Raw genomic sequence first — 25,218 nt, 5'->3', positions numbered from 1 at the left:
ACCTTTACGTGGGATCTGCTGGAAAAATGGTCCGGATCGCATCTTCAGATGCATCAGCGGATAACCCTGTCTCCAAGGACAAGGGTGTTTCTTCTGCGGTGGCTGCAGAGTGCTCATCTATGAAAGGGCCGCAGATTCGGCATTCAGGACTGGGTCCTGGTGACCACGGATGCCAGCCTGAGTGGCTGGGGAGCAGTCACACAAGGAAAAAATTTCCAGAGAGTGTGATCGAGTCTGGAGACTTCTCTCCACATAAATATACTGGAGCTAAGGGCAATTTACAATGCTCTAAGCTTAGCAAGACCTCTGCTTCAAGGTCAGCCGGTATTGATCCAGTGGGACAACATCACGGCAGTCGCCCACGTAAACAGACAGGGCGGCACAAGAAGCAGGAGGGAAATGGCAGAAACTGCAAGGATTCTTCGCTGGGCGAAAAATCATGTGATAACACTCTCAGCAGTGTTCATTCCGGGAGTGGAAAACTGGGAAGCAGACTTCCTCAGCAGGCATGACCTCCACCCGGGAGAGTGGGGACTTCATCGGGAAGTCTTCCACATGATTGTAAACCGTTGTGAAAAACCAAAGGTGGACATGATGGCGTCCCGCCTGAACAAAAAACTAGATATTGCGCCAGGTCAAGGGACCCTCAGGCAATAGCGGTGGACGCTCTGGTAACACTGTGGATGTACCAGTCAGAGTATGTGTTCCCTCCTATGCCTCTCATACAAAAAGTACTGAGAATCATAAGAGGGAGATGAGTAAGAATGATACTCGTGGTTCCGGATTGGCCAAGAAGGACTTGGTACCCGAAACTTCAAGAGATGTTCACGGAAGACCCGTGGCCTCTACCTTTAAGAAAGGACCTGCTCCAGCAGGGGCCTTGTCTGTTCCAAGACTTACCGCGGCCGCGTTTGATGGCATGGCGGTTGAACGCCGGATCCTGAAAGGGCATTCCAGATGAAGTCATCCCTACCCTGGTCGAAGACAGGAAGGATGTAACCGCAAAACATTTTCACCGCATTTGGCGAAGATATGTTGCGTGGTGTGGGGCCAAGAAGGCCCCTACAGAGGAATTCCAACTGGGTCGTTTCCTACATTTCCTGAAAACAGGACTGTCTATGGGCCTAAAATTAGGGTCCATTAAGGTTCAAATTTCGGCCCTGTCGAATTTCTTCCAGAAAGAACTGGCTTTAGTGCCTGACGTTCAGATGTTTGTAAAAGGGGTACTGCATATACAGCCTCCTTTTGTGCCCCAGTGGCACCTTGGGATCTCAATGTTGTTTTGAGTTTCCTAAAGTCACATTGGTTTGAACCACTCACCACTGTGGACTTAAAATATCTCACATGGAAGGTGACGATGCTATTAGCCCTGGCTTCAGCCAGGCGTGTGTCAGAATTGGCGGCTTTATCATATATAAAGCCCTTACTTAATTTTTCATTCTGACAGGGCAGAATTGAGGACTCGTCCTCAATTTCTCCTTAAGGTGTTTTCTGTTTTTCACATGAACCAACCTATTGTGGTACCTGCGGGTACTAGGGACTTGGAGGACTCCAAGTTACTTGACGTTGTCAGGGCCCTGAAAAATATGTTTCCAGGAAGGCTGGAGTCAGAAAATCTGACTCGCTGTTTAGCCTGTATGCACCCAACAAGATGGGTGCTCCTGCTTCTAAGCAGACGATTGCTCGCTGGATTTGTAATACAATTCAGTTTACACATTCTGTGGCAGGCCTGCCACAGCCAAAATCGGTAAAAGCCCATTCCAAAAGGAAGGGGGCTCATCTTGGGCGACTGCCCGAGGGGTCTCGGCTTTACAACTTTGCCGAGCAGTTACTTGGTCAGGGGAAAACACGTTTGCTAAATTCTACAAATTTGATACCCTGGCTGAGGAGGACATGGAGTTCTCTCATTCGGTGCTGCAGGGTCATCCGCACTCTCCCGCCCGTTTGGGAGCTTTGGTATAATCCCCATGGTCCTGACGGAGTCCCCAGCATCCACTAGGACGTCAGAGAAAATAAGATTTTACTTACCGATAAATCTATTTCTCGTAGTCCGTAGTGGATGCTGGGCGCCCATCCCAAGTGCGGATTGTCTGCAGTACTTGTACATAGTTATTGTTACAAAAATCAGGTTATTCTTGTTGTGAGCCATCTTTTCAGAGGCTCCTTCGTTGTTATCATACTGTTAACTGGGTTCAGATCACAGGTTGTACGGTGTGATTGGTGTGGCTGGTATGAGTCTTACCCGGGATTCAATATCCTTCCTTATTATGCACGCTCGTCCGGGCACAGTATCCTAACTGAGGCTTGGAGGAGGGTCATAGGGGGAGGAGCCAGTGCACACCACCTGATCCTAAAGCTTTTATTATTGTGCCCTGTCTCCTGCGGAGCCGCTATATCCCCATGGTCCTGACGGAGTCCCCAGCATCCACTACGGACTACGAGAAATAGATTTATCGGTAAGTAAAATCTTATTTCTCTATCGTCCTAAGTGGATGCTGGGGTTCCTGAAAGGACCATGGGGAATAGCGGCTCCGCAGGAGACAGGGCACAAAAAGTAAAGCTTTTACAGGTCAGGTGGTGTGCACTGGCTCCTCCCCCTATGACCCTCCTCCAGACTCCAGTTAGATTTTTGTGCCCGGCCGAGAAGGGTGCAATTCTAGGTGGCTCTCATAAAGAGCTGCTTAGAGAAGTTTAGCTTAGGTTTTTTATTTTACAGTGATTCCTGCTGGCAACAGGATCACTGCAACGAGGGACAGAGGGGAGAAGAAGTGAACTCACCTGCGTGCAGGATGGATTGGCTTCTTGGCTACTGGACATGAAGCTCCAGAGGGACGATCACAGGTACAGCCTGGATGGTCACCGGAGCCTCGCCGCCGGCCCCCTCGCAGATGCTGAAGCAAGAAGAGGTCCAGAATCGGCGGCTGAAGACTCCTGCAGTCTTCTAAAGGTAGCGCACAGCACTGCAGCTGTGCGCCATTTTCCTCTCAGCACACTTCACACGGCAGTCACTGAGGGTGCAGGGCGCTGGGGGGGGGCGCCCTGGGAGGCAAATGTAAACCTATATAAGGCTAAAAATACCTCACATATAGCCCCCAGAGGCTATATGGAGATATTTAACCCCTGCCTAAATACAATAAATAGCGGGAGACGAGCCCGCCGAAAAAGGGGCGGGGCCTATCTCCTCAGCACACAGCGCCATTTTCTCTCACAGAAAGGCTGGAGAGAAGGCTCCCAGGCTCTCCCCTGCACTGCACTACAGAAACAGGGTTTAAACAGAGAGGGGGGGCACTAAATTGGCGACATAAATATATTAAAGATGCTATAAGGGAGAAACACTTATATAAGGTTGTCCCTATGTAATTATAGCGTTTTTTTGGTGTGTGCTGGCAAACTCTCCCTCTGTCTCTCCAAAGGGCTAGTGGGGTCCTGTCCTCTGTCAGAGCATTCCCGGTGTGTGTGCTGTGTGTCGGTACGTGTGTGTCGACATGTATGAGGACGATGTTGGAGGAGGCGGAGCAATTGCCTATGATGGTGATGTCACTCTCTAGGGAGTCGACACCGGTATGGATGGCTTATTTAGGGAATTACGTGAGAATGTCAACACGCTGCAAGGTCGGTTGACGACATGAGACGGCCGACAAACAATTAGTACCGGTCCAGGCGTCTCAGAAACACCGTCAGGGGTTTTTAATAACGCCCATTTACCTCAGTCGGTCGACACAGACACCGACACTGAATCCAGTGTCGACGGTGAATAAACAAACGTATTCCTTATTAGGGCCACACGTTAAGGGCAATGAAGGAGGTGTTACATATTTCTGATACTACAAGTGCCACAAAAAAGGGTATTATGTGGGAGTGAAAAAACTACCTGTAGTTTTTCCTGAATCAGATAAAATAAAATAAAGTGTGTGATGATGCGTGGGTTTACCCCGATAGCAAATATTGGCGTTATACCCTTTCCCGCCAGAAGTTAGGGCGCGTTGGGAATGAATAAGGCGCTCACACGCTTATCAAGTGGCGTTACCGTCGCCAGATACGGCCGCCCTCAAGGAGCCAGCTGATAGGCAGCTGGAAAAATATCCTAAAAAGTATATACACACATAAGGTGGTTATACTGCGACCAGCGATCGCCATCAGCCTGGAGATGCAGTGCTGGGTTGGCTTGGTCGGTTTCCCTGACTGAAAATATTTGATTGATATAGAGCATTTAATAGGATGCATTATATATTTATGTATGCGAGATGCACAGAGGGATATGTGCACTCTGGCATCAAAATAAGTGCGTGATCCATATCTCCCAGAAGATGTCATGGACACGACAGTGGTCAGGTGATACATATCCCATACGACACATGGAAGTATGGCCGTATAAAGGGAAAGAGTTATTTGGGGTCGGTCCAACGGACCTGGGGGTCTCGGCAACAGCTGGAAATCCAACCTTTTTACCCCAAGTTACATCTCAGCAGAAACAGACACCGTCTTTTCAGCCTCAATCCTTCCGTTCCCATGAGGGCAAGCGGGCAAAAGGCCAGTCATATCTGCCCAGACATAGAGGAAAGGGAAGTAGACTGCAGCAGACAGCTCCTTCCCAGGAAAGGAAGCCTTCCACCGCGTCTGCCAAGTCCCCAGCATGACGCTGGGGCCGTGTAAGCGGACTCAGGTTAGGTGGGGGTGTAGTCTCAAGAGTCTCAACGCGCAGTGGGATCACTCGCAAGTTGACCCCTGGATCGTACTAGTATTATCCCAGGGGTACAGATTGGAGAGTCGAGACATCTTTTCCTCGCAGGTTCCTGAAGTCTGCGTTACCAACGGCTCCCTCCAACAGGGAGGCAGTATTGGGAAAAATTCACAAGCTGTATTTCCAGCAGGTGATAATCAAAGTACCCCTCCTACAACAAGGAAAAGGGTATTAGTCTTCCACACTATATGGTGGTACTGAAGCCAGACGGCTTGGTGAGACATAGTCTAAATCTGAAATCTTTGAACACTTACATAAAGGTTCAAATCAAGATGGAGTCACTCAGAGCAGTGATAGCGAACCGGAAAGAAGGGGACTATATGGTGTCCCTGGACATCAAGGATTACCTCCATGTCCAAATTTGCCCTTCTCAACAAGGGTACATCGGGTTCGTGATACAGAACTGTCAATATCAGTTTCAAAAGTTGCCGTTGAATTATCCACGGCACCCCGGGCCTTTACCAAGGTAATGGCCGAAAAGATGACTCTCTTCAAAGAAAAGGGCATCTTAATTATCCCTTACTTGGACGATATCCTGAAAGGGGCAAGTTCCAGAGAACAGTTGGAGGTCGGAAAAGAACTATCTAAAGTAGTTCTACGATAGCACGAGTGGATTCTAAATATTCCAAAAATCGCAGCTGTGTTTTCCGATGATACGTCTGCTGTTCCCAGGAATGATTCTGGGCATAGTCCAGAAAAAGGTATTTCTCCTGGAGGGGAAAGCCAGGGAGTTATCCGACCTAGTCAGAAACCTCCTAAAACCAGGCCAAGTATCAGTGCATTAATGCACAGGAGGCCTGGGAAAAATGGTGGCTTCTTACGAAGCGATTCCATTCGGCAGATCTCACGCAAAACATTTTCAGGGAGATTTGCTGGACGAATGGTCCGGATCGCATCTTCAGCGGATAACCCTGTCTCCAAGGACAAGGGTATCTCTTCTGTGGTGGTTGCAGGAGGCTCATCTACTGGAGGGCCGCAGATTCGGCATACAGGATTGGATCCTGGTGACCACGGACGCCAGCCTGAGAGGCTGGGGAGCAGTCACACAGGGAAGAAACTTCCAGGGAGTGTGGACGAGCCTGGAAAAGTCTCTTCACATAAACATTCTGGAACTAAGAGCAATCTACAATGCTCTAAACCAGGCGGAACCTCTGCTTCAAGGAAGACCGGTGTTGATCCAGTCGGACAACATCACGGCAGTCGCCCATGTAAACAGACAGGGCGGCACAAGAAGCAGGAGTGCAATGGCAGAAGCTGCCAGGATCCTTCGCTGGGCGGAGAATCACGTGATAGCATTGTCAGCAGTATTCATCCCGGACGTGGACAACTGGGAAGCAGACTTCCTCAGCAGACACGATCTTCACCCGGGAGAGTGGGGACTTCATTCAGAAGTTTTCCTCATGATAATAAACCGTTGGGACAAACCAATGGTGGACATGATGGCGTCTCGCCTCAACAAAAAACTGGACAGGTATTGCGCCAGGTCAAGAGATCCGCAGGCAATAGCTGTGGATGCGCTGGTAACACCTTGGGTGTACCAGTCGGTATATGTGTTTCCTCCTCTGCCTCTCATACCAAAGGTATTGAGGATTATACGGCAAAGAGGAGTAAGAACGATACTAGTGGCTCCGGATTGGCCAAGAAGGACTTGGTACCCGGAACTTCAAGAGATGGTCACGGACGATCCGTGGCCTCTACCTCTGAGAAGGGACCTGCCTCAGCAGGGTCCTTGTCTTTTTCAAGACTTACCGCGGCTGCGTTTGACGGCATGGCGGTTGAACGCCAGATTCTAAAAGAAAAAGGCATTCCTGAAGAAGTCATTCCTACCTTGATTAAGGCAAGGAAAGAAGTCACCGCAAAGCATTATCACCGCATTTGGCGGAAATATGTGGCATGGTGCGAGGGTCGGAATGCTCCGACGAAGGAATTTCAACTGGGTCGTTTCCTACATTTCCTGCAATCAGGATTGTCTATGGGTCTCAAATTGGGATCTATTAAGGTTCAAATTTCGGCCCTGTCTATATTCTTCCAAAAAGAATTGGCCTCAGTTCCTGAGGTCCAGACTTTTGTCAAAGGAGTACTGCATATACAGCCTCCTGTGGTGCCTCCGGTGGCACCGTGGGATCTAAATGTAGTTTTAGATTTCCTCAAATCCCATTGGTTTGAACCACTTAAGAAGGTGGATTTGAAATATCTCACATGGAAAGTGACTATGTTACTGGCCCTGGCTTCGGCCAGGAGAGTATCAGAACTGGCGGCTTTATCTTATAAAAGTCCTTATTTAAGTTTCCATTCAGATAGGGCAGAGCTGCGGACGCGTCCGCATTTTCTCCCGAAGGTGGTGTCAGCGTTTCACCTGAACCAGCCTATTGTAGTGCCTGCGGCTACAAACGACTTGGAAGACTCCAAGTTGTTGGACGTTGTCAGAGTTTTAAAGATATACATTTCAAGGACGGCTGGAGTCAGAAAATCTGACTCGCTGTTTATACTGTATGCACCCAACAAGTTGGGTGCACCTGCTTCTAAGCAGTCGATTGCTCGTTGGATTTGTAACACGATTCAACTTGCACATTCTGTGGCAGGCCTACCACAGCCTAATTCTGTTAAGGCCCATTCCACAAGGAAGGTGGGCTCATCCTGGGCGGCTGCCCGAGGGGTCTCGGCATTACAACTCTGCCGAGCAGCTACGTGGTCAGGGGAGAACACGTTTGTAAAATTTTACAAATTTGATACCCTGGCAAAAGAGGACCTGGAGTTCTCTCATTCGGTGCTGCAGAGTCATCCGCACTTTCCCGCCCGTTTGGGAGCTTTGGTATAATCCCCATGGTCCTTTCAGGAACCCCAGCATCCACTTAGGACGATAGAGAAAATAAGAATTTACTTACCGATAATTCTATTTCTCGGAGTCCGTAGTGGATGCTGGGCGCCCATCCCAAGTGCGGATTATCTGCAAGACTTGTACATAGTTATTGTTAACTATTTCGGGTTATTTTGTTTAGGGAGCCATCTTTCAGAGGCTCCTCTGTTATCATACTGTTAACTGGGTTTAGATCACAAGTTGTACGGTGTGATTGGTGTGGCTGGTATGAGTCTTACCCGGGATTCAAAATCCTCCCTTATTGTGTACGCTCGTCCGGGCACAGTACCTAACTGGAGTCTGGAGGAGGGTCATAGGGGGAGGAGCCAGTGCACACCACCTGACCTGTAAAAGCTTTACTTTTTGTGCCCTGTCTCCTGCGGAGCCGCTATTCCCCATGGTCCTTTCAGGAACCCCAGCATCCACTACGGACTCCGAGAAATAGAATTATCGGTAAGTAAATTCTTATTTTTTTATGCATGTATATATACTTGTATTTTGTACATATATGGGCAAGCTCTTATGTATCATGACAGCCACAGCAGGTAATTACTTTGGGCAATATGAAGCTGCCCCCTTTCCTGTTGGAACGCAGGGAAGTGAAATTTAACCCAGCCGTACCGTTCCCGGAAGTGCGTGTGTGTCCTCGACGGTGGAACGCACAGCGCTTCCGGGTACGGCCGGAAACGAACGGCCGTGAATGGAACGCAGAGCGTTTCCAGTGAAGACCCTGCTGTGTGGGAGGATCTGCCTTTTTTGGATCTGTGTGGCCTCCACTGGCATCGATTGGCTGTTGTGCCCTGCTATAAGCGGAGTGAAACGGAATTTAGACTGGCCGCTTCACTCCCGGAAGTGCGTGTGTATCCCGGCGGTGGAACGCACGGCACTTCCGGGTATATCCGTAAATGGAACGCAAATGCGTTTCTAACTAAATTCTGCTGAGAAAAATATATGTCCTTATTGGAATCACCTTATATTCAAGTTATACATATATAGTGATGTACAGAATAATTTTGAATGGCTTTTATAGAGACAATATACGGCCGAAAAAGACATCACACAGGAAGCAGTTCAAACATTTAACATTATTGGTCTGTTTAATTTATTTCATTTTATATCATTTCATAATATAGGCATTATATCTTCAGTGCTATAAATACCAAGAAACTAAGGAATATGTTAGGATAATGATTTTATGACCTCTAGAACAGTAACCAACAGGAAGTACGTTACTACTTCCGGGTCAAATGTAGTATAAAAAGAGGATGTGTGCAGGTATGGATCATTCTGCCCTGAGGAAGAGTTAGATACAACTCGAAACGCGTTGGCGGCACTGCATGATCCATCTACCTGCATCTAAAGTACCAGGAGAACCCTACCAGGTCCTGCGGCCGGTGTTGTGCATGAGGGGAGGAGGAAGGATTTCCAAAACCTTCCAATTTTCCAATTTTGCTCTTCTCATTGCTCCATGCTGGGAGCCTGACACGGTACGGTTCCAATTTTACTATACAGTGAATTTGTCACTTTTATTGGATACGAGTATCTTACGAATTTTAATTAAATAAATCTACTTTTTTTGAACTACTACACTATATGTGCTTTTCTTTTCTCTTTATGACGAATACCTTTACATAAGGAAAAATTCTGAATTAGTTGTGGGAGAAGAATTGTCATCTAGAAAAAAGAAGAAGAAAAAAGAATTATCCAAGTGAAATACAGGATTTATTTTTGAACTATCCATTAAGACTTTCACGTAATTCTCTCAGAGTGGGAGCGCCAACGGTGTATTCAAAAATTAACTGTTGTCCATTAGTCTTTTTGGGTGATTGGGAGTCACCAGAATACACCCAGGCAGCAACCATTTTTCATTAAGCGCTATTCTCTGTTCCATTTATATTTTGTCTTCTGTTACTATTTCCCAATTTTGGTAATAGAGTTAAGCTGCTATTTTAACATGTTTACGCATTTGGAAAATAGAGAAAAAATATTTAAAGATGTTTTTTACATATCGAATTCAGTTAGTCAAGTTGAAATTGTAGATGAAAATTTAGATACAGCAATGGATAAATTAAGCTCCTTATTATTAAAAGAAAATAAATTGTGGTGGGAGGTAGCTACATTAGAAAAATACCTCTCAGACCAAATTATACCAAAAGGATTAAGAATCTCAAAAATACCCTCCTTTAGTGATGGAAGTGAACATTTCCACAAGGAGTGGGAGGCCATTATCAATACTTGTTCTTTCTCACTCATCCACCTAATTTTGAAAGAACGAAAGGAGAAATTAAAAGATATAAATGAAAGGATAAAGAATTTACAAATACTGGTAAAACCATTTCAGGAATTATCAGAATTTGTAATAGCCGAGAAAGAAATTGAATTGAGAATAGAAAGAAACACTAAAGAGCTGATAAGTAAAAAACAGAAAAAATTACAGAGGGATCATGACTATTATAAACAAAAAACCATGAAGGAGCATAGAAAAAAAGAAGAGAGAATCAGTTGTTCATCTGATAAAGGAGGTAGAACGGATAGTGAAAGTAAAAACTCCTCACCAGACACCATCACACCAAAAACAAAAAATAATCCATCCAAAAGAAATCTCCATGATAGGAGAGAAGAAAAAATCCCTATGAAAAGAAGAACTATCTACTCCCCTATCACCAGATATGGAAGAGATTATATATACGGGGAAAGAGAAAGATATCAACAACACCAATCTCAACGGAAGTACGAACAACAAGATGACAGAGATTGGATCTTCCCCAGGAGGTACAATAAACAAAGAGAACTTGGGAGAAATGACCAATATAGAAGAAATGATTACAGACCCTACAGACAAGATCCCTATATACCACAAGAAGACTGGATATCAAGAAGATATTACCCATCAAGAGAAAATTACCATCAAAATCGGGAATCTTTTTTGGAGAGAGGACGAAAACCATTCATAAGAAGACGGTAAAGCACATCCATACAATCATAAATAAGCGGAAATATAGGGGCACTAGGGGGGGTAAAAAACAGCTTAAAAAATCTAACCAAACCAAAAAAGGTAAAAATTCTGTATACATGTCTCCAAAAAAATGCAAAATTTTTAATATTGCGAATAAAGAACTCACTAGTCCAGAACAAAGGGTACTAGAGAAAGGATTAAAGTATGCACCCACCTCCAACACTGATCCCTTTACACTATTTGTTGACACTGAAAAATTCATAAGAAAGATCACCCTAAAGAAATTCTTTAAATTGAAGGAGGATCAAGCAACATCACAAAATAATGAACCAAGTAATGACGAACATCAAACTACATTCCGGAAAAAATCATCATTCTATCCAGCACACATGAAAGGCAACTATATCAGTGTATTCAATAAACTAATAGAAGAAGACTTCAAGAATTTGAAATCAAAACAAGGGAAGAGTAATCTGACCAGAAAGGAGAAACAAGCATTGAAAAACTTATCCAGAAATGAAGATGTAGTCATTAAACCTTGTGACAAGGGGGGAGGGGTGGTTGTGATGAGCAAAGATTATTATATTAAAGAAATCCAACGACAACTGGAAGATGGTATGACGTATAAGAAACTAAAAACTGATCCTACCAATCGTATTAAAATAGAATTTCAAAAACTTATAAAAAAACATCTTGACAATGGAGCAATTACCAAACAGGAATTCGAATTTCTCCAAACGGAGCATCCAAAAACCCCTAGCATCTATATCTTACCTAAAGTTCATAAAGATCCATTAGCTCCCCCGGGTAGACCCATTATAGCTGGGATTGGAAGCCTCACAAGCAACTTATCTGAAATGATAGATTGCTTTTTACAACCCCTAGTTATTAAAAATAAATCTTATATCAAGGATACTATGGATATTATCAACAAATTAGAGAACATTGAGGTTAAGGATTCCACGGTCTTAATAACTGCAGATGTGACATCACTCTATACAGCCATAGAACATGATAAAGGTATAGAGGCTATAGACTGGTTTTTAAACCAATCAAATACACCAATCAAGACAAGAAATTTCATCATAGAAGGAATTACCTTTATTCTAAAAAACAATTACTTCTTTTTTGAAGGTAATTATTACCTCCAGTTAGTGGGAACTGCTATGGGGACCAAGTTCGCGCCCAGTTACGCTAACCTCTTCATGGCACACTGGGAAAATACCCATGTATGGGGTGATGTGACTGAGGCGTCGAACTTGGTCCTATGGAAGAGATTCATCGACGACATCATATTCCTATGGGAAGGTTCGGAAGAAGCTCTTATATCTTTCTGTAATGAATTAAATATGACCAGCGCTGGTATTAATTTGACTTTCAATAAAAGTCGAGAAGAAATAAACTTCTTAGACTTAACTATTTACAAAGCAGAAAACAGCCTTTTCACTAAAGGATATATTAAACCAACAGACTCTCAACAGTATATCAGTAAACAAAGCCAGCATCACCCAAATTGGACAAAAGGAATTCCAAAGAGCCAACTGATACGAATAAAAAGGAACTGCAATGATCCAGCAGAATGCAAAAAACAAAGTGAGACCATGCTCAACAATTTCCGCTCACAAGGGTACACAGAACAAGAATTAAAAAAGGCGTATGAAGAAGTTACAAAAATCAATAGAAGTGATTTATTACGTAAAACTAAAATAATCAATAATAAAAAAGACGACTTTAATGTCGCCTTTATTACAACATTTGGAGCAGACCATAAAAGAATTGAATCCATTATAAAAACTCATTGGTGTGTCCTTAAAAAGGACCCAATATTAAAAAATATAATTCCTGATGTCCCTAAATTCATTTATAGAAAATCACAGAATCTAAGAAATAAGTTAGTAAAGAGCTCGTTACCAATTCAACAGAATAACCCAATAAGATCAGAGGGCTTTTACCGCTGTGGCAGTTGCATGATGTGCAAGACAGTTAAAGCAAATAAATCAAAAATATCAAGTTTTAAAGTAAACAATAAAGAATATAAAATCACGAACTTTATAACTTGCCACACCAATAACGTGATCTACCTCATTGAATGTGAATGTGGGCTATTTTATGTAGGCCGGACATCCCGTGCATTGAAAACACGCATGGGAGAGCATGTGTGAAATATCACAAAAGGATTAGAATCACATAATTTATCGAATCATTTTAAGCTTAAACATCAGTGCAAAGTGAGTGCCATTAAACAGTTTATAGGAATTCAAAATGTAAAAATTAATTGGAAAGATAGGGACTCGGAGAGTTTATTAGCAAAAGCAGAAATTAAATGGATTTTTAATCTAAAAACCATTGCCCCTGAGGGACTAAACAAAGAATTTGAAGTAAAATGGTTCCTCTAAATCATTTCATGTACATTAGAAATGTGAATATTTCATGCAAACTGTAATTCTATCTGCTTCTGCCAGTTTTATTTGTTTTTTATCTATATATATTTTTATGCATGTATATATACTTGTATTTTGTACATATATGGGCAAGCTCTTATGTATCATGACAGCCACAGCAGGTAATTACTTTGGGCAATATGAAGCTGCCCCCTTTCCTGTTGGAACGCAGGGAAGTGAAATTTAACCCAGCCGTACCGTTCCCGGAAGTGCGTGTGTGTCCTCGACGGTGGAACGCACGGCGCTTCCGGGTACGGCCGGAAACGAACGGCCGTGAATGGAACGCAGAGCGTTTCCAGTGAAGACCCTGCTGTGTGGGAGGATCTGCCTTTTTTGGATCTGTGTGGCCTCCACTGGCATCGATTGGCTGTTGTGCCCTGCTATAAGCGGAGTGAAACGGAATTTAGACTGGCCGCTTCACTCCCGGAAGTGCGTGTGTATCCCGGCGGTGGAACGCACGGCACTTCCGGGTATATCCGTAAATGGAACGCAAATGCGTTTCTAACTAAATTCTGCTGAGAAAAATATATGTCCTTATTGGAATCACCTTATATTCAAGTTATACATATATAGTGATGTACAGAATAATTTTGAATGGCTTTTATAGAGACAATATACGGCCGAAAAAGACATCACACAGGAAGCAGTTCAAACATTTAACATTATTGGTCTGTTTAATTTATTTCATTTTATATCATTTCATAATATAGGCATTATATCTTCAGTGCTATAAATACCAAGAAACTAAGGAATATGTTAGGATAATGATTTTATGACCTCTAGAACAGTAACCAACAGGAAGTACGTTTCTACTTCCGGGTCAAATGTAGTATAAAAAGAGGATGTGTGCAGGTATGGATCATTCTGCCCTGAGGAAGAGTTAGATACAACTCGAAACGCGTTGGCGGCACTGCATGATCCATCTACCTGCATCTAAAGTACCAGGAGAACCCTACCAGGTCCTGCGGCCGGTGTTGTGCATGAGGGGAGGAGGAAGGATTTCCGGAACCTTCCAATTTTCCAATTTTGCTCTTCTCATTGCTCCATGCTGGGAGCCTGACACGGTACGGTTCCAATTTTACTATACAGTGAATTTGTCACTTTTATTGGATACGAGTATCTTACGAATTTTAATTAAATAAATCTACTTTTTTTGAACTACTACACTATATGTGCTTTTCTTTTCTCTTTATGACGAATACCTTTACATAAGGAAAAATTCTGAATTAGTTGTGGGAGAAGAATTGTCATCTAGAAAAAAGAAGAAGAAAAAAGAATTATCCAAGTGAAATACAGGATTTATTTTTGAACTATCCATTAAGACTTTCACGTAATTCTCTCAGAGTGGGAGCGCCAACGGTGTATTCAAAAATTAACTGTTGTCCATTAGTCTTTTTGGGTGATTGGGAGTCACCAGAATACACCCAGGCAGCAACCATTTTTCATTAAGCGCTATTCTCTGTTCCATTTATATTTTATCTCTGCACTGTATACAGTTGTATCCAGAGAGCAGATTCATGCCCTATCTCAGGGATGTTAGTGATATGAGTATATTGCTGGTAAAACACACACAAGTTAAAATTGCAGGTGGTTATGTGCTAGCTAATAGGTTACAGTGACCTGAAGATTTAAAACCCTTTTGATAATCATTTGCAGATCATAATCGGTGCGTGGTATTCCATTTTATACTGCCCAAGTTCAACTCCACGTATCCCTTCTCTTCTCTATTGCAGGTGACATTGTGGGACTCTATGACTCGGATAGCGGAAGTGACCCTCTGTCCACAGGGATTGTGTGTGGCATTACACAGAAAGCTGTTAATGTGGCCTTTGATGAGACGCACAGTGACTCATTAAATCTGGGTAGCGAGAGCACATACAGGCTGCTGAAGCTGGCAAATGATGTTACCTACAAAAGAATCAAGAAGTAAGAGTCCATGTTTGTTTTATACAGTATGAGACAATTATCATCAATACCATATGGTCGACATGCATCAACATGGTTAAAAGGTAGGCAGTGCTTAAGGCTGACTGGTTCAAAAGGTCGCTATAACAATTGTCGACGCATGTTTTTTTCAACTTTGTTGATTTACTATCCATGTGGACTATGATTGGGAATAGTAACCTGTGGCGGGCGCAGCAGTAGAGGAGCGAGCCACCTTGCCCAAAGCGTGGCAAGCGAAGTAAGCACGTGAGGGTACGCATTTCCACTGATTCGGGTCGCGTATGGTTAAACATATAAAATAACACAAAAATAAAAACGTGTGGTGACCATTTCCATGTCGACCTTTTGTTCTGTCTGCCTTTTCCATGCCGACCTTTTGACCCTGCGTGTCCACCACATGGTGTCGACCTATTGACCGTGGACCTATTTATTGTCAATCTTTTAATCCACACTCTGTATAACCTGCTCTGTTGCTTCACATAGTCACAAAATAATTACACATTCTACTTATAATGTGTGTATAGGGATGGGGCCCTAGGCTGCACGCCCTAAATGCAAGTAATGAGAGGTGCTACATTGCTGAGACCTGTAGTGCCACGCACAAAGAGAACAAATGTAGGTGCACTATTCAAACATTACTAATTGGAATAGTAATACATTTTGCAATATGAGGTTTTTTGCATAGTCTTGGCCAAAATTACGGGCTTACCCACCACTTCACGGTAACCTCACAGTCAGGTAAGTCCCTAACGTTCTAAAGGTTAAAGTCTGGGGTGTGGGACACCCCCAAAACAGCCCAGCCAAACCCACCCCAAGGCTTCACACTAGTGAGGAAAGTGACGTGTGTGAGAAGGTTGTATACATAAGAACAGATACTGCATGTGTAAAGGTGGGTGCACACTAGTCGATGTGTTCGGTGAGCGACATCGGCTAGTGATTCCCCCGCGGGCATACACACTGTGCGATATTACTAGCGATATCGCACAGTAACTTTATGCCGCGGCCGGAGCATGCAGCTTTGGACGATGATGGGGAAAATGAGCGATATGGTTTAATATTTACACCTTTAATGTTACAGGGGTGAAAAATAAATGTGTGAAAATTGTTACATATATGATAACCCTTTCACAACGCACAAATAACCTGGTATCGTCCCGGCATATTGCCGGGTCGACACGGGTCAGCGTGCGGTGTGAAAGCGCCAAGTCCGAATTCCCGGGTCGCCTGACCCAGTAATTCAACCCAGGTTATAAGCAGTGTTATTCCCGGGTTGAATACCGGGTCATTGGCCGAATCAACAGATTCCCGTGTCGATGTGACCCGGGACCCGTTTACTAAATGGGGAGAGGCGGCGCGGAGATGAGCTCATCTCCCAGCGCCGACTCCGCCTCCCGTCGCTATGGCAACCGACCCGGCATATTGCCGGGTCTAGAAGCCAGCGAAAGGGGTAGGAGAGTCTCCAGTGCCGGATCCCACCCGGGAAGGTCCCGTTTCCAATTCTTGGCTTTGGAGATGTGATAGGGGTATAAAAAACAAACAATGAAAGCCTTGAGACCCTGCATAGTCACTAAATAATTACACATTCTATTTACTATGTGTGTGGGAGTTGATGCTTCACAGTCCCTGAATTTGCCACCTGCACAGGTAGGATTGTGAAGTGGCTGAGGATGGATTTACTTAATAGGTGGGAATTATCCTTAAGGAAGATACATTACATTTGGTGATGAGTCCTGTGATTTAGCAGATCTACTCCTGACTGCTTTACCAATCTAGCACAAGTGTCATTTCTGCTTCCATAGCAGGCTATTTACAAACACAGGGAACATTCAGTCTGCCGCTGTTATAATGTGGGTAATCTGGGTAGGATAACCTTGCTTGTGTTGCTTGCACCCCATAGAAGTACTGTATGAGCAACAATGAACGTGGGGTTTCCTCCCATAATTACCAGCAATGTGTGAGGATCAGACTGAACTGGGCAGATGTATTAAGCCTGGAGCAGTGATAAATGCAAGGTGATAATGCACCAGCCAATCAGCTCCAATATGTAGATTTGCATACTGGAGTTGATTGGCTGGTGCATTATCACTTCTCCAGGTTTAATACATCTGCTCCAATCTTCCCTCTGGGTGATAATGTTGATGCCCTTTGTTGTGAAGCATAGATGTGTGTCTCGTGATAACCTATCCTTAATGATTGTGAGAAGTAGCTTATTAGATTTTGGGATATATTTTCAATAGTTCATGCTATAATAATAATAATAATAATACACTTAAGTCTTGCATATATTTAGTCTTAAGGGCCCCATACACTACAACGATATGTCTGAGGCTGAAGTCGGAAGTGATTTCCCTTGAACTCTCCCGGGAGCTTCCCGCGAGTGGTTCCATACGATTCCATACGATTTGGTACATTTTGCATGCGATATATCGTATGCGATCCCAGCCATACCTGTGGGAACCGACATATCACAAGTGCAGCACTAACGACCTAGAGGAGTTGAACCGACACTCGCGGGGCCGCGCATCGGATCGGATACACAGCCAAAATGCCCGATTTCACCCAATATATCGTCCCGAATGCCCAAATTAGGCTGAAATCAGGCATAATCGTTCTAGTGTATGGAGCACTTAACTGTATTCTTATTCTCTAATTTATTCTTATTCACATGTTCAGTAAGGAACAATATGTTATTACTAGTGTATCTAGAGCAATATGTAGGAACTGGTCTGATTATTGCTTTGCTGCATTATTACATCAGTGTTAATAAGAAATAGCAGCTGAATAAGTCCTAGCGCTGTACTCGGTGATCTGGAGTTTGTGAGCCTGGTTGTACATAAAAGGCCTGATTCAGGCACACGCAAAGCGACCACATCCGCGATCATCCACACTGCATATGTGTTCATGGCCGTCCAAAGCGATCATTCGCATATTTCCTTGTACAGCGACTCATAAAGCAGCACCAGTGTTGTCTATGAATTTCCTCTCCCATTCTACAGAGTACACAGGGAATGGAGATAGAACACACTGCGAAACCCATCCCAGAAATAGAAGTGCATAAAGAAAAGTCATACTGTTACTCACACACAAGGCCATTCACCATACTACACCAACATACATCTCTTCGCTTATCTCAGAATATCTCCCAACCCGACCTCTCCGCTCTGCACAAGATCTGCGTCTCTCATCCACACTCATTACTTGCTCCCATGCACGATTACAGAACTTTCTGCGGGCTGCACCCACTCTGTGGAATGCTCTACCACACACAATAAGACTCTCCTCTAGTCTTCAAACCTTCAAGCGTTCCCTGAAAACTCACCTATTCAGACAAGCTTATCAAATTCCAGAACCGCTCACATAACTTTCATAGCTTTCCTATCTAATTATATCCCCACAGTACAGTCCACACATCCCCCACATATTTTCTTTCTTCACTCTCCTTTCCTCCTGACCCTGGTTCATCACTGCTGTGATGTGATATCATGCAGCCCACCAAGAACCTTTTCAATCTGGTGGACAACGATGCAATCAAATAGCACCTATCCTTGTGTATCAATCCCTATTTCCCCATAGATTGTAAGCTTGCGAGCAGGACCCTCCTCCCTCTATGATTGTCTGTTTTTACCCAGTTTTGTCATCAAATTGTGTCCAGTTGTAAAGCGCTACGAAATTTGCTGCCCTACATAAGAAACTGTTAATAAATAAATAAAATAAAATCCTGCCACGCCCGGCATGAGCTCCAGACTCAAATAAGTGGGGTTCCATATTGCAGCATTTATAGTACCCAAAAGTATACTTTACGCTTTAGTCCTAAAGGAGTTATCCTTTTAAGTAAACTGCTTATGACAAGTCAAGTGTTTGTTTTTTACCCACAGGGCTTTGATTGCGCTAAGCCAGTACCACGCCGGACCTGCTTGCACCGTGATAGATGTTCTGTTCGGCTCCTCTGAGCCCAGCCACTGGGCACCATCAAGTAAGATCAGATCTACATTGTCTGCTGAAAGTGTCTGTTTTATTAACAAATGGATTCCACGAGGAGGAATAAAATAAAATATACATTGGAATTGGTTCATGAAGGCATACACTTCCGGTCACAGGTTTAACACACCCATGTTTCCAGATTTTATTGACATTTGTGCAGTTTAATGTCTCATTTTACTCTGAAAGTAAAGCATAGAACAATTGAGCAATAATATAATTATTTTATTTAACAAAATGTAATATAAGTAATTGACTCCTCTAAGTATCCACCTGTTGCAGATATTACTGCTAAACTCACACTTGTGACGTTCATTCTACAATGGAAATCATGTATTGTTCAGGAAGTTCTTCTCGACACCGTTACAGAAGTTCCCACAAATGTGTTGCACATGTAGGGTGCTTCTATCTCTCTTCGGACCAGTCCTATGGGCTGTAAGTCTGGAGACTGTGCTGGCCATGCCATGATTTGTCACCTACTGTTTTGTTCTTTTACTCGAAGGTAATTATGTTTTGGGTCATTGTCCTGCTGTAGAAGGATCCCTTGACCAACAAGCGTAGACTAAGGGGTATTGTATGGAACTGTTGTAGCCCTTTTAGTTCAGGGTACCGGTCACTACAGTTTACCACATACAATAATACTTGTAAAAGACCCAAAGACTATGATTCTTCCCTCTCTATGTTTGACAGTTGGTGTCACAGGAATTTATTGACTTAAGAGGGCCTGAAATGTAAAAGGGCAATGCTTTTAATAGCAAGACAATGGGTGTTTGATATTAAAAGCTTTGCCCTTTAAAATTTGGAGCTTAAACACCCCTCAAATAAACCCCACATACTAAGGAGCCATCCTTTTGTCTACTTACAATAGCCTACGCCATTGGTTCCCAAACTTTCTTTAATCATGGCGCCCTAGCGTGTCAGCATTTTTTTTTCACGGCACCACTAGGATAAAAGTTTATTATTGATATATTTGGAAAAAAATATAAAATTAAGTAAATGTCATCCTTAGGCTCACTTATTTGGTGGTGTACAGTTGTGCTTCTGTTTGTCTACATGTTTTATGATGGGCAGCCACCAGCACTGGTTTTGCCTATCACTTTGGCCATAAATAATTTGATTTGGTCCTTGAGCACCAACCCAAGGCACCCCTGCAAGAGTCTCGCGGCACCCCAGGGTGCCACGGCACACAATTTGAGAACCACTGGCCTACGCAATGGACCAAATATTTAATTTCTCCTTCATCCACTAGGGGACACTGGAGCATATAGACAATGGGGTATAGATGAGTGGATAATTGGAGCCTGGCACTTTAACTTTTTGATCTTTGGATTCCTCCATTCATAAAGACATTCTCCCAGTCTTCAGTAGCCCATTGGCATTGCTTCATGGACCAGGCAAACCTGTACTGCTATATCTATCTTAAAAAATGTATAAGATAAAATAGCTCTTTATTTCACAAATGACTTAATTATATACTGTCCTAGGGGATTCATCGCGCCCCATGGGGGCTCTTAACATTGTTGCAAGGGGCTTAACCCCTGTATGTCCTTTCGGCAGCCAATATTTGTATTATATGGAGTATTACCTTCAAGCATAATGTTGTTGGTGGTTAAATATTTTACGGCCAAAGGGCGTGCGATGATCAAGGAGGCGTAGGCCCTTGCGACGGCGTGAAGAGCAGAAGCAGGGCACGATGAATGACCTATTGTGTTAATAATATGTTATGTGTACATAATGTAGGTATAAAGACAATGTTTGGTAAATACCACATACACAGTGGGAAAAAAATTAAACAATTTGCGCGCCTTGTTAGTAAAACGGCTGCAGGATTCAAACGTGGATCTCACCCAACCACAAATAGACATAAAACAAAAGTAGAGTCCTGCGCACTTTTCGAAAGGTATCTAAGGGTCTGGGTAGTATATGTCCAAAAAATAAAGTCAAATGGTAAAATAGGGCGTTAATTCCAATGGAAAAACCTGTTTAGTCATCTTGAACCAAGGAATCAATATTCATTCCAAAAGTAACGTTCTCTGGATTCCTTCAGATCAGAAACAGTATTCACCCGGTACTTAATCCACCTCCGTTGTTCTCAGTCTCTTTCAGGTAAAGTTATGTAAAACATAAAAGGTGGAGAGACCATAGTGTATACCAATATATTTTTAATATTTAAAAACTCTTAACAGAGTGCCAAAAAAACATGCGTACCAGATAAGACCTTCTATGGAAGGCACATAGCAGAGTATATAGGGGTTTTAATTGAAGCTCCCCCTACTGAGCTGTACCTCCTTCTGGTCACAGGCAGCAACAGCAGTTCAACACCAACGCGTTTCAACCTATAATCAGGTCTTTTTCACTGTACTGCACAGGGATCCCACTATATCCACCAGGGCAGGGAGCACAGGTCAGATTTATTAAAATCCGTTTAATATAGGATCCATAGTACCCGGTGGTGAGGCGCAGCATAGGGGATAAGTCGCTGACCTGTAGCCCCTCCCCCAGCTCTGGGCGCCAACTACTGCTGGTGTTCCCGCCCTGAAGCTGCATTTCTCTCTCCCTCACTCCCTAACAGAGATTTTGGCGCCATCTTCACTACTAGCCGCGCTGATCTCCGGGACTGCAGGGCTCTGCCTCCTCTGTAAAGCCGCCTGTCTCATCAGCGCTGTGCATTTACAGGCACTTAAGTATTCTACATGTCACTTTAGACAGTGTTAGTTAAGAACAAGTATACTGCTATCTGAATATTTAGTACAAGTATTCTGTGATACACATCCAGTATCTACTGTGCATTGTTATATCTATACTCATACATATTAATATGTAGTTTTACTAGTCCAGTGCAGTTTTATTGTTTATATGTAATAACTTCTGCATTGTACATGTGACTGAGTGTGCCTGTAGCTGTTGTGTGGGATTCCATTCTCCTATACCCAGGGCCAGCTCCAGGCCTACTAGCACCCTGAGCGAGAAAATGTAAAAGCGCGCCGAAGGTGCGCGCACTTCGGGGAAAGTGGGCGTGGCCTCCTGGGAAAGTGGGTGTGGCCTCTTAACTTCATATTATTAAACTATAAATAAATATATTTTTCTCTAACGTCCTAGTGGATGCTGGGGACTCCGTCAGGACCATGGGGATTAGCGGCTCCGCAGGAGACAGGGCACAAAAATAAAGCTTTAGGATCAGGTGGTGTGCACTGGCTCCTCCCCCCATGACCCCCCTCCAAGCCTCAGTTAGGTTTTTGTGCCCGTCCGAGCAGGGTGCAATCTAGGTGGCTCTCCTAAAGAGCTGCTTAGAAAAAGTTTTTAGGTTTTTTATTTTCAGTGAGTCCTGCTGGCAACAGGCTCACTGCATCGAGGGACTTAGGGGAGAGAAGTGAACTCACCTGCATGCAGGATGGATTGGCTTCTTAGGCTACTGGACACCATTAGCTCCAGAGGGAGTCGGAACACAGGTCTCACCCTGGGGTTCGTCCCGGAGCCGCGCCGCCGACCCCCCTTGCAGATGCTGAAGATGGAAGAGGTCCAGAAGCAGGCGGCAGAAGACTTTTCAGTCTTCCTGAGGTAGCGCACAGCACTGCAGCTGTGCGCCATTGTTGTCAGCACACTTCACACAGCGGTCACGGAGGGTGCAGGGCGCTGGGGGGGCGCCCTGGGCAGCAATGTATAATACCTTTTTTATGGCTAAAAATACATCACATATAGCCCCTGGGGGCTATATGGATGTATTTAACCCCTGCCAGGTCTCAGAAAAACGGGAGAAGAAGCCCGCCAAAAAGGGGGCGGGGCCTATTCTCAGCACACAGCGCCATTTTCCCTCACAGAAATGCTGGTGGGAAGGCTCCCAGGCTCTCCCCTGCACTGCACTACAGAAACAGGGTTAAAACAGAGAGGGGGGGCACTGATTTGGGGATATGACTACATATATTAAAATGCTATAAGGGAAAAGCACTTATATAAAGGTTGTCCCTGTATAATTATAGCGTTTTTGGTGTGTGCTGGCAAACTCTCCCTCTGTCTCCCCAAAGGGCTAGTGGGTCCTGTCCTCTATCAGAGCATTCCCTGTGTGTGTGCTGTGTGTCGGTACGTGTGTGTCGACATGTATGAGGACGATGTTGGGAGGCGGAGCAAATTGCCTGTAATGGTGATGTCACTCTCTAGGGAGTCGACACCGGAATAGATGGCTTATTTAAGGAATTACGTGATAATGTCAACACGCTGCAAGTCGATTGACGACATGAGACGGCCGGCAAACATATTAGTATCTGTCCAGGCGTCTAGAACACCGTCAGGGACGTTATAATGCCCATTTTACCTCAGTCGGTCGACACAGACACGGACACTGACTCCAGTGTCGACAGTGAAGAAACAAACGTATTTTCCTTTAGGGCCACACGTTACTTGTTAAGGGCAATGAAGGAGGTGTTACATATTTCTGATACTACAAGTACCACAAAAAAGGGTATTATGTGGGGTGTGGAAAAACTACCTATAGTTTTTCCTGAATCAGATAAATTAAATGAAGTGTGTGAAAACACCCCTTAGGGTGGATAAGGCGCTCACACGCTTATCAAAACAAGTGGCGGTACCGTCTCCAGATACGGCCGCCCTCAAGGAGCCAGCTGATAGGAGGCTGGAAAATATCCTAAAAAGTATATACACACATACTGGTGTTATACTGCGACCAGCGATCGCCTCAGCCTGGATGTGCAGCGCGGGGGTGGCTTGGTCGGATTCCCTGACTGAAAATATTGATACCCTTGACAGGGACAGTATTTATTTACTATAGAGCATTTAAAAAATGCATTTCTATATATGCGAGATGCACAGAGGGATATTTGCACTCTGGCATCAAGAGTAAGTGCGATGTCCATATCTGCCAATAAGATGTTTATGGACACGACAGTGGTCAGGTGATGCAGATTCCAAACGGCACAAAGATGTATTGCCGTATAAAGGGGAGGAGTTATTTGGGGTCGGTCCATCGGACCTGGTGGCCACGGCAACTGCTGGGAAATCCACCGTTTTTACCCTAAGTCACATCTATGCAGAAAAAGACACCGTCTTTTCAGCCTCAGTCCTTTCGTCCCCATAAGCATATCTGCCCAGGGATAGAGGAAAGGGAAGAAGACTGCAGCAGGCAGCCCATTCCCAGGAACAGAAGCCTTCCACCGCTTCTGCCAAGTTCTCAGCATGACGCTGGAGCCGTACAGGACCCCTGGATCCTACAAGTAGTATCCCAGGGGTACAGATTGGAAAGTCGAGACGTTTCCCCTCGCAGGTTCCTGAAGTCTGCTTTACCAACGTCTCCCTCCGACAGGGAGCCAGTATTGGAAACAATTCACAAGCTGTATTCCCAGCAGGTGATAATCAAAGTACCCCTCCTACAACAAGGAAAGGGGTATTATTCCACACTATATTGTGGTACTGAAACCAGAAGGCTCGGTGAGACCTATTCTAAATCTGAAATATTTGAACACTTACAAAGGTTCAAATCAAGATGGAGTCACTCAGAGCAGTGATAGCGAACCAGGAAGAAGGGGACTATATGGTGTCCCGGGACATCAGGGATGCTTACCTCCATGTCCAAATTTGCCCTTCTCACCAAGGGTATCTCAGGTTCGTGGTACAGAACTGTCACTATCAGTTTCAGACGCTGCCGTTTGGATTGTCCACGGCACTCCGGGTCTTTACCAAGGTAATGCCCGAAATGATGATTCTTCTTCGAAGAAAATGGACGACCTCCTAATAAGAGCAAGGTCCAGAGAACAGTTGGAGGTCGGAGTAGCACTATCTCAAGTAGTTCTACGACAGCACGGGTGGATTCTAAATATTCCAAAACCGCAGTTGTTTCCGACGACACGTCTGCTGTTCCTAGGGATGATTCTGGACACAGTCCAGAAAAAGGTGTTTCTCCCGGAGGAGAAAGCCAGGGAGTTATCCGAGCTAGTCAGGAACCTCCTAAAACCAGGAAAAGTGTCAGTGCATCATTGCACAAGAGTCCTGGGAAAAATGGTGGCTTATTACGAAGCGATTCCATTCGGCAGATTCCACGCAAGAACTTTTCAGTGGTATCTGCTGGACAAATGGTCCGGATCGCATCTTCAGATGCATCGGCGGATAACCCTATCTCCAAGGACAAGGGTGTCTCTCTCCTGTGGTGGTTACAGAGTGCTCATCTTCTAGAGGGCCGCAGATTCGGCATTCAGGATTGGATGCTGGTGATCACGGAGGCCAGCCTGAGAGGCTGGGGAGCAGTCACACAGGGAAAAAATTTCCAGGGAGTGTGATCAAGTCTGGAGACTTT

General features: G+C 44.3%; 1 protein-coding gene across 2 annotated transcripts in view; it reads left to right on the top strand.

Moving 5' to 3' along the window:
* The window catches only part of IGHMBP2 (immunoglobulin mu DNA binding protein 2), a 155,031-nt gene that overhangs the window by 29,384 nt on the left and 100,429 nt on the right, over positions 1–25,218 (top strand). For both annotated transcript variants that reach the window (XM_063944350.1, XM_063944349.1), the window contains exons 3-4: positions 14,729–14,921; positions 18,815–18,912. In XM_063944350.1, the coding sequence (XP_063800420.1) occupies positions 14,729–14,921; positions 18,815–18,912 (291 nt within the window). The remainder of the gene's footprint in view (positions 1–14,728; positions 14,922–18,814; positions 18,913–25,218) is intronic.

The sequence above is a fragment of the Pseudophryne corroboree genome, chromosome 11 (assembly GCF_028390025.1).
Source record: "Pseudophryne corroboree isolate aPseCor3 chromosome 11, aPseCor3.hap2, whole genome shotgun sequence".
NCBI lineage: Eukaryota > Metazoa > Chordata > Amphibia > Anura > Myobatrachidae > Pseudophryne > Pseudophryne corroboree.
Note: the sequence above shows the minus strand (reverse complement) of the source record. Positions and strands in the feature narration are given on the sequence as shown.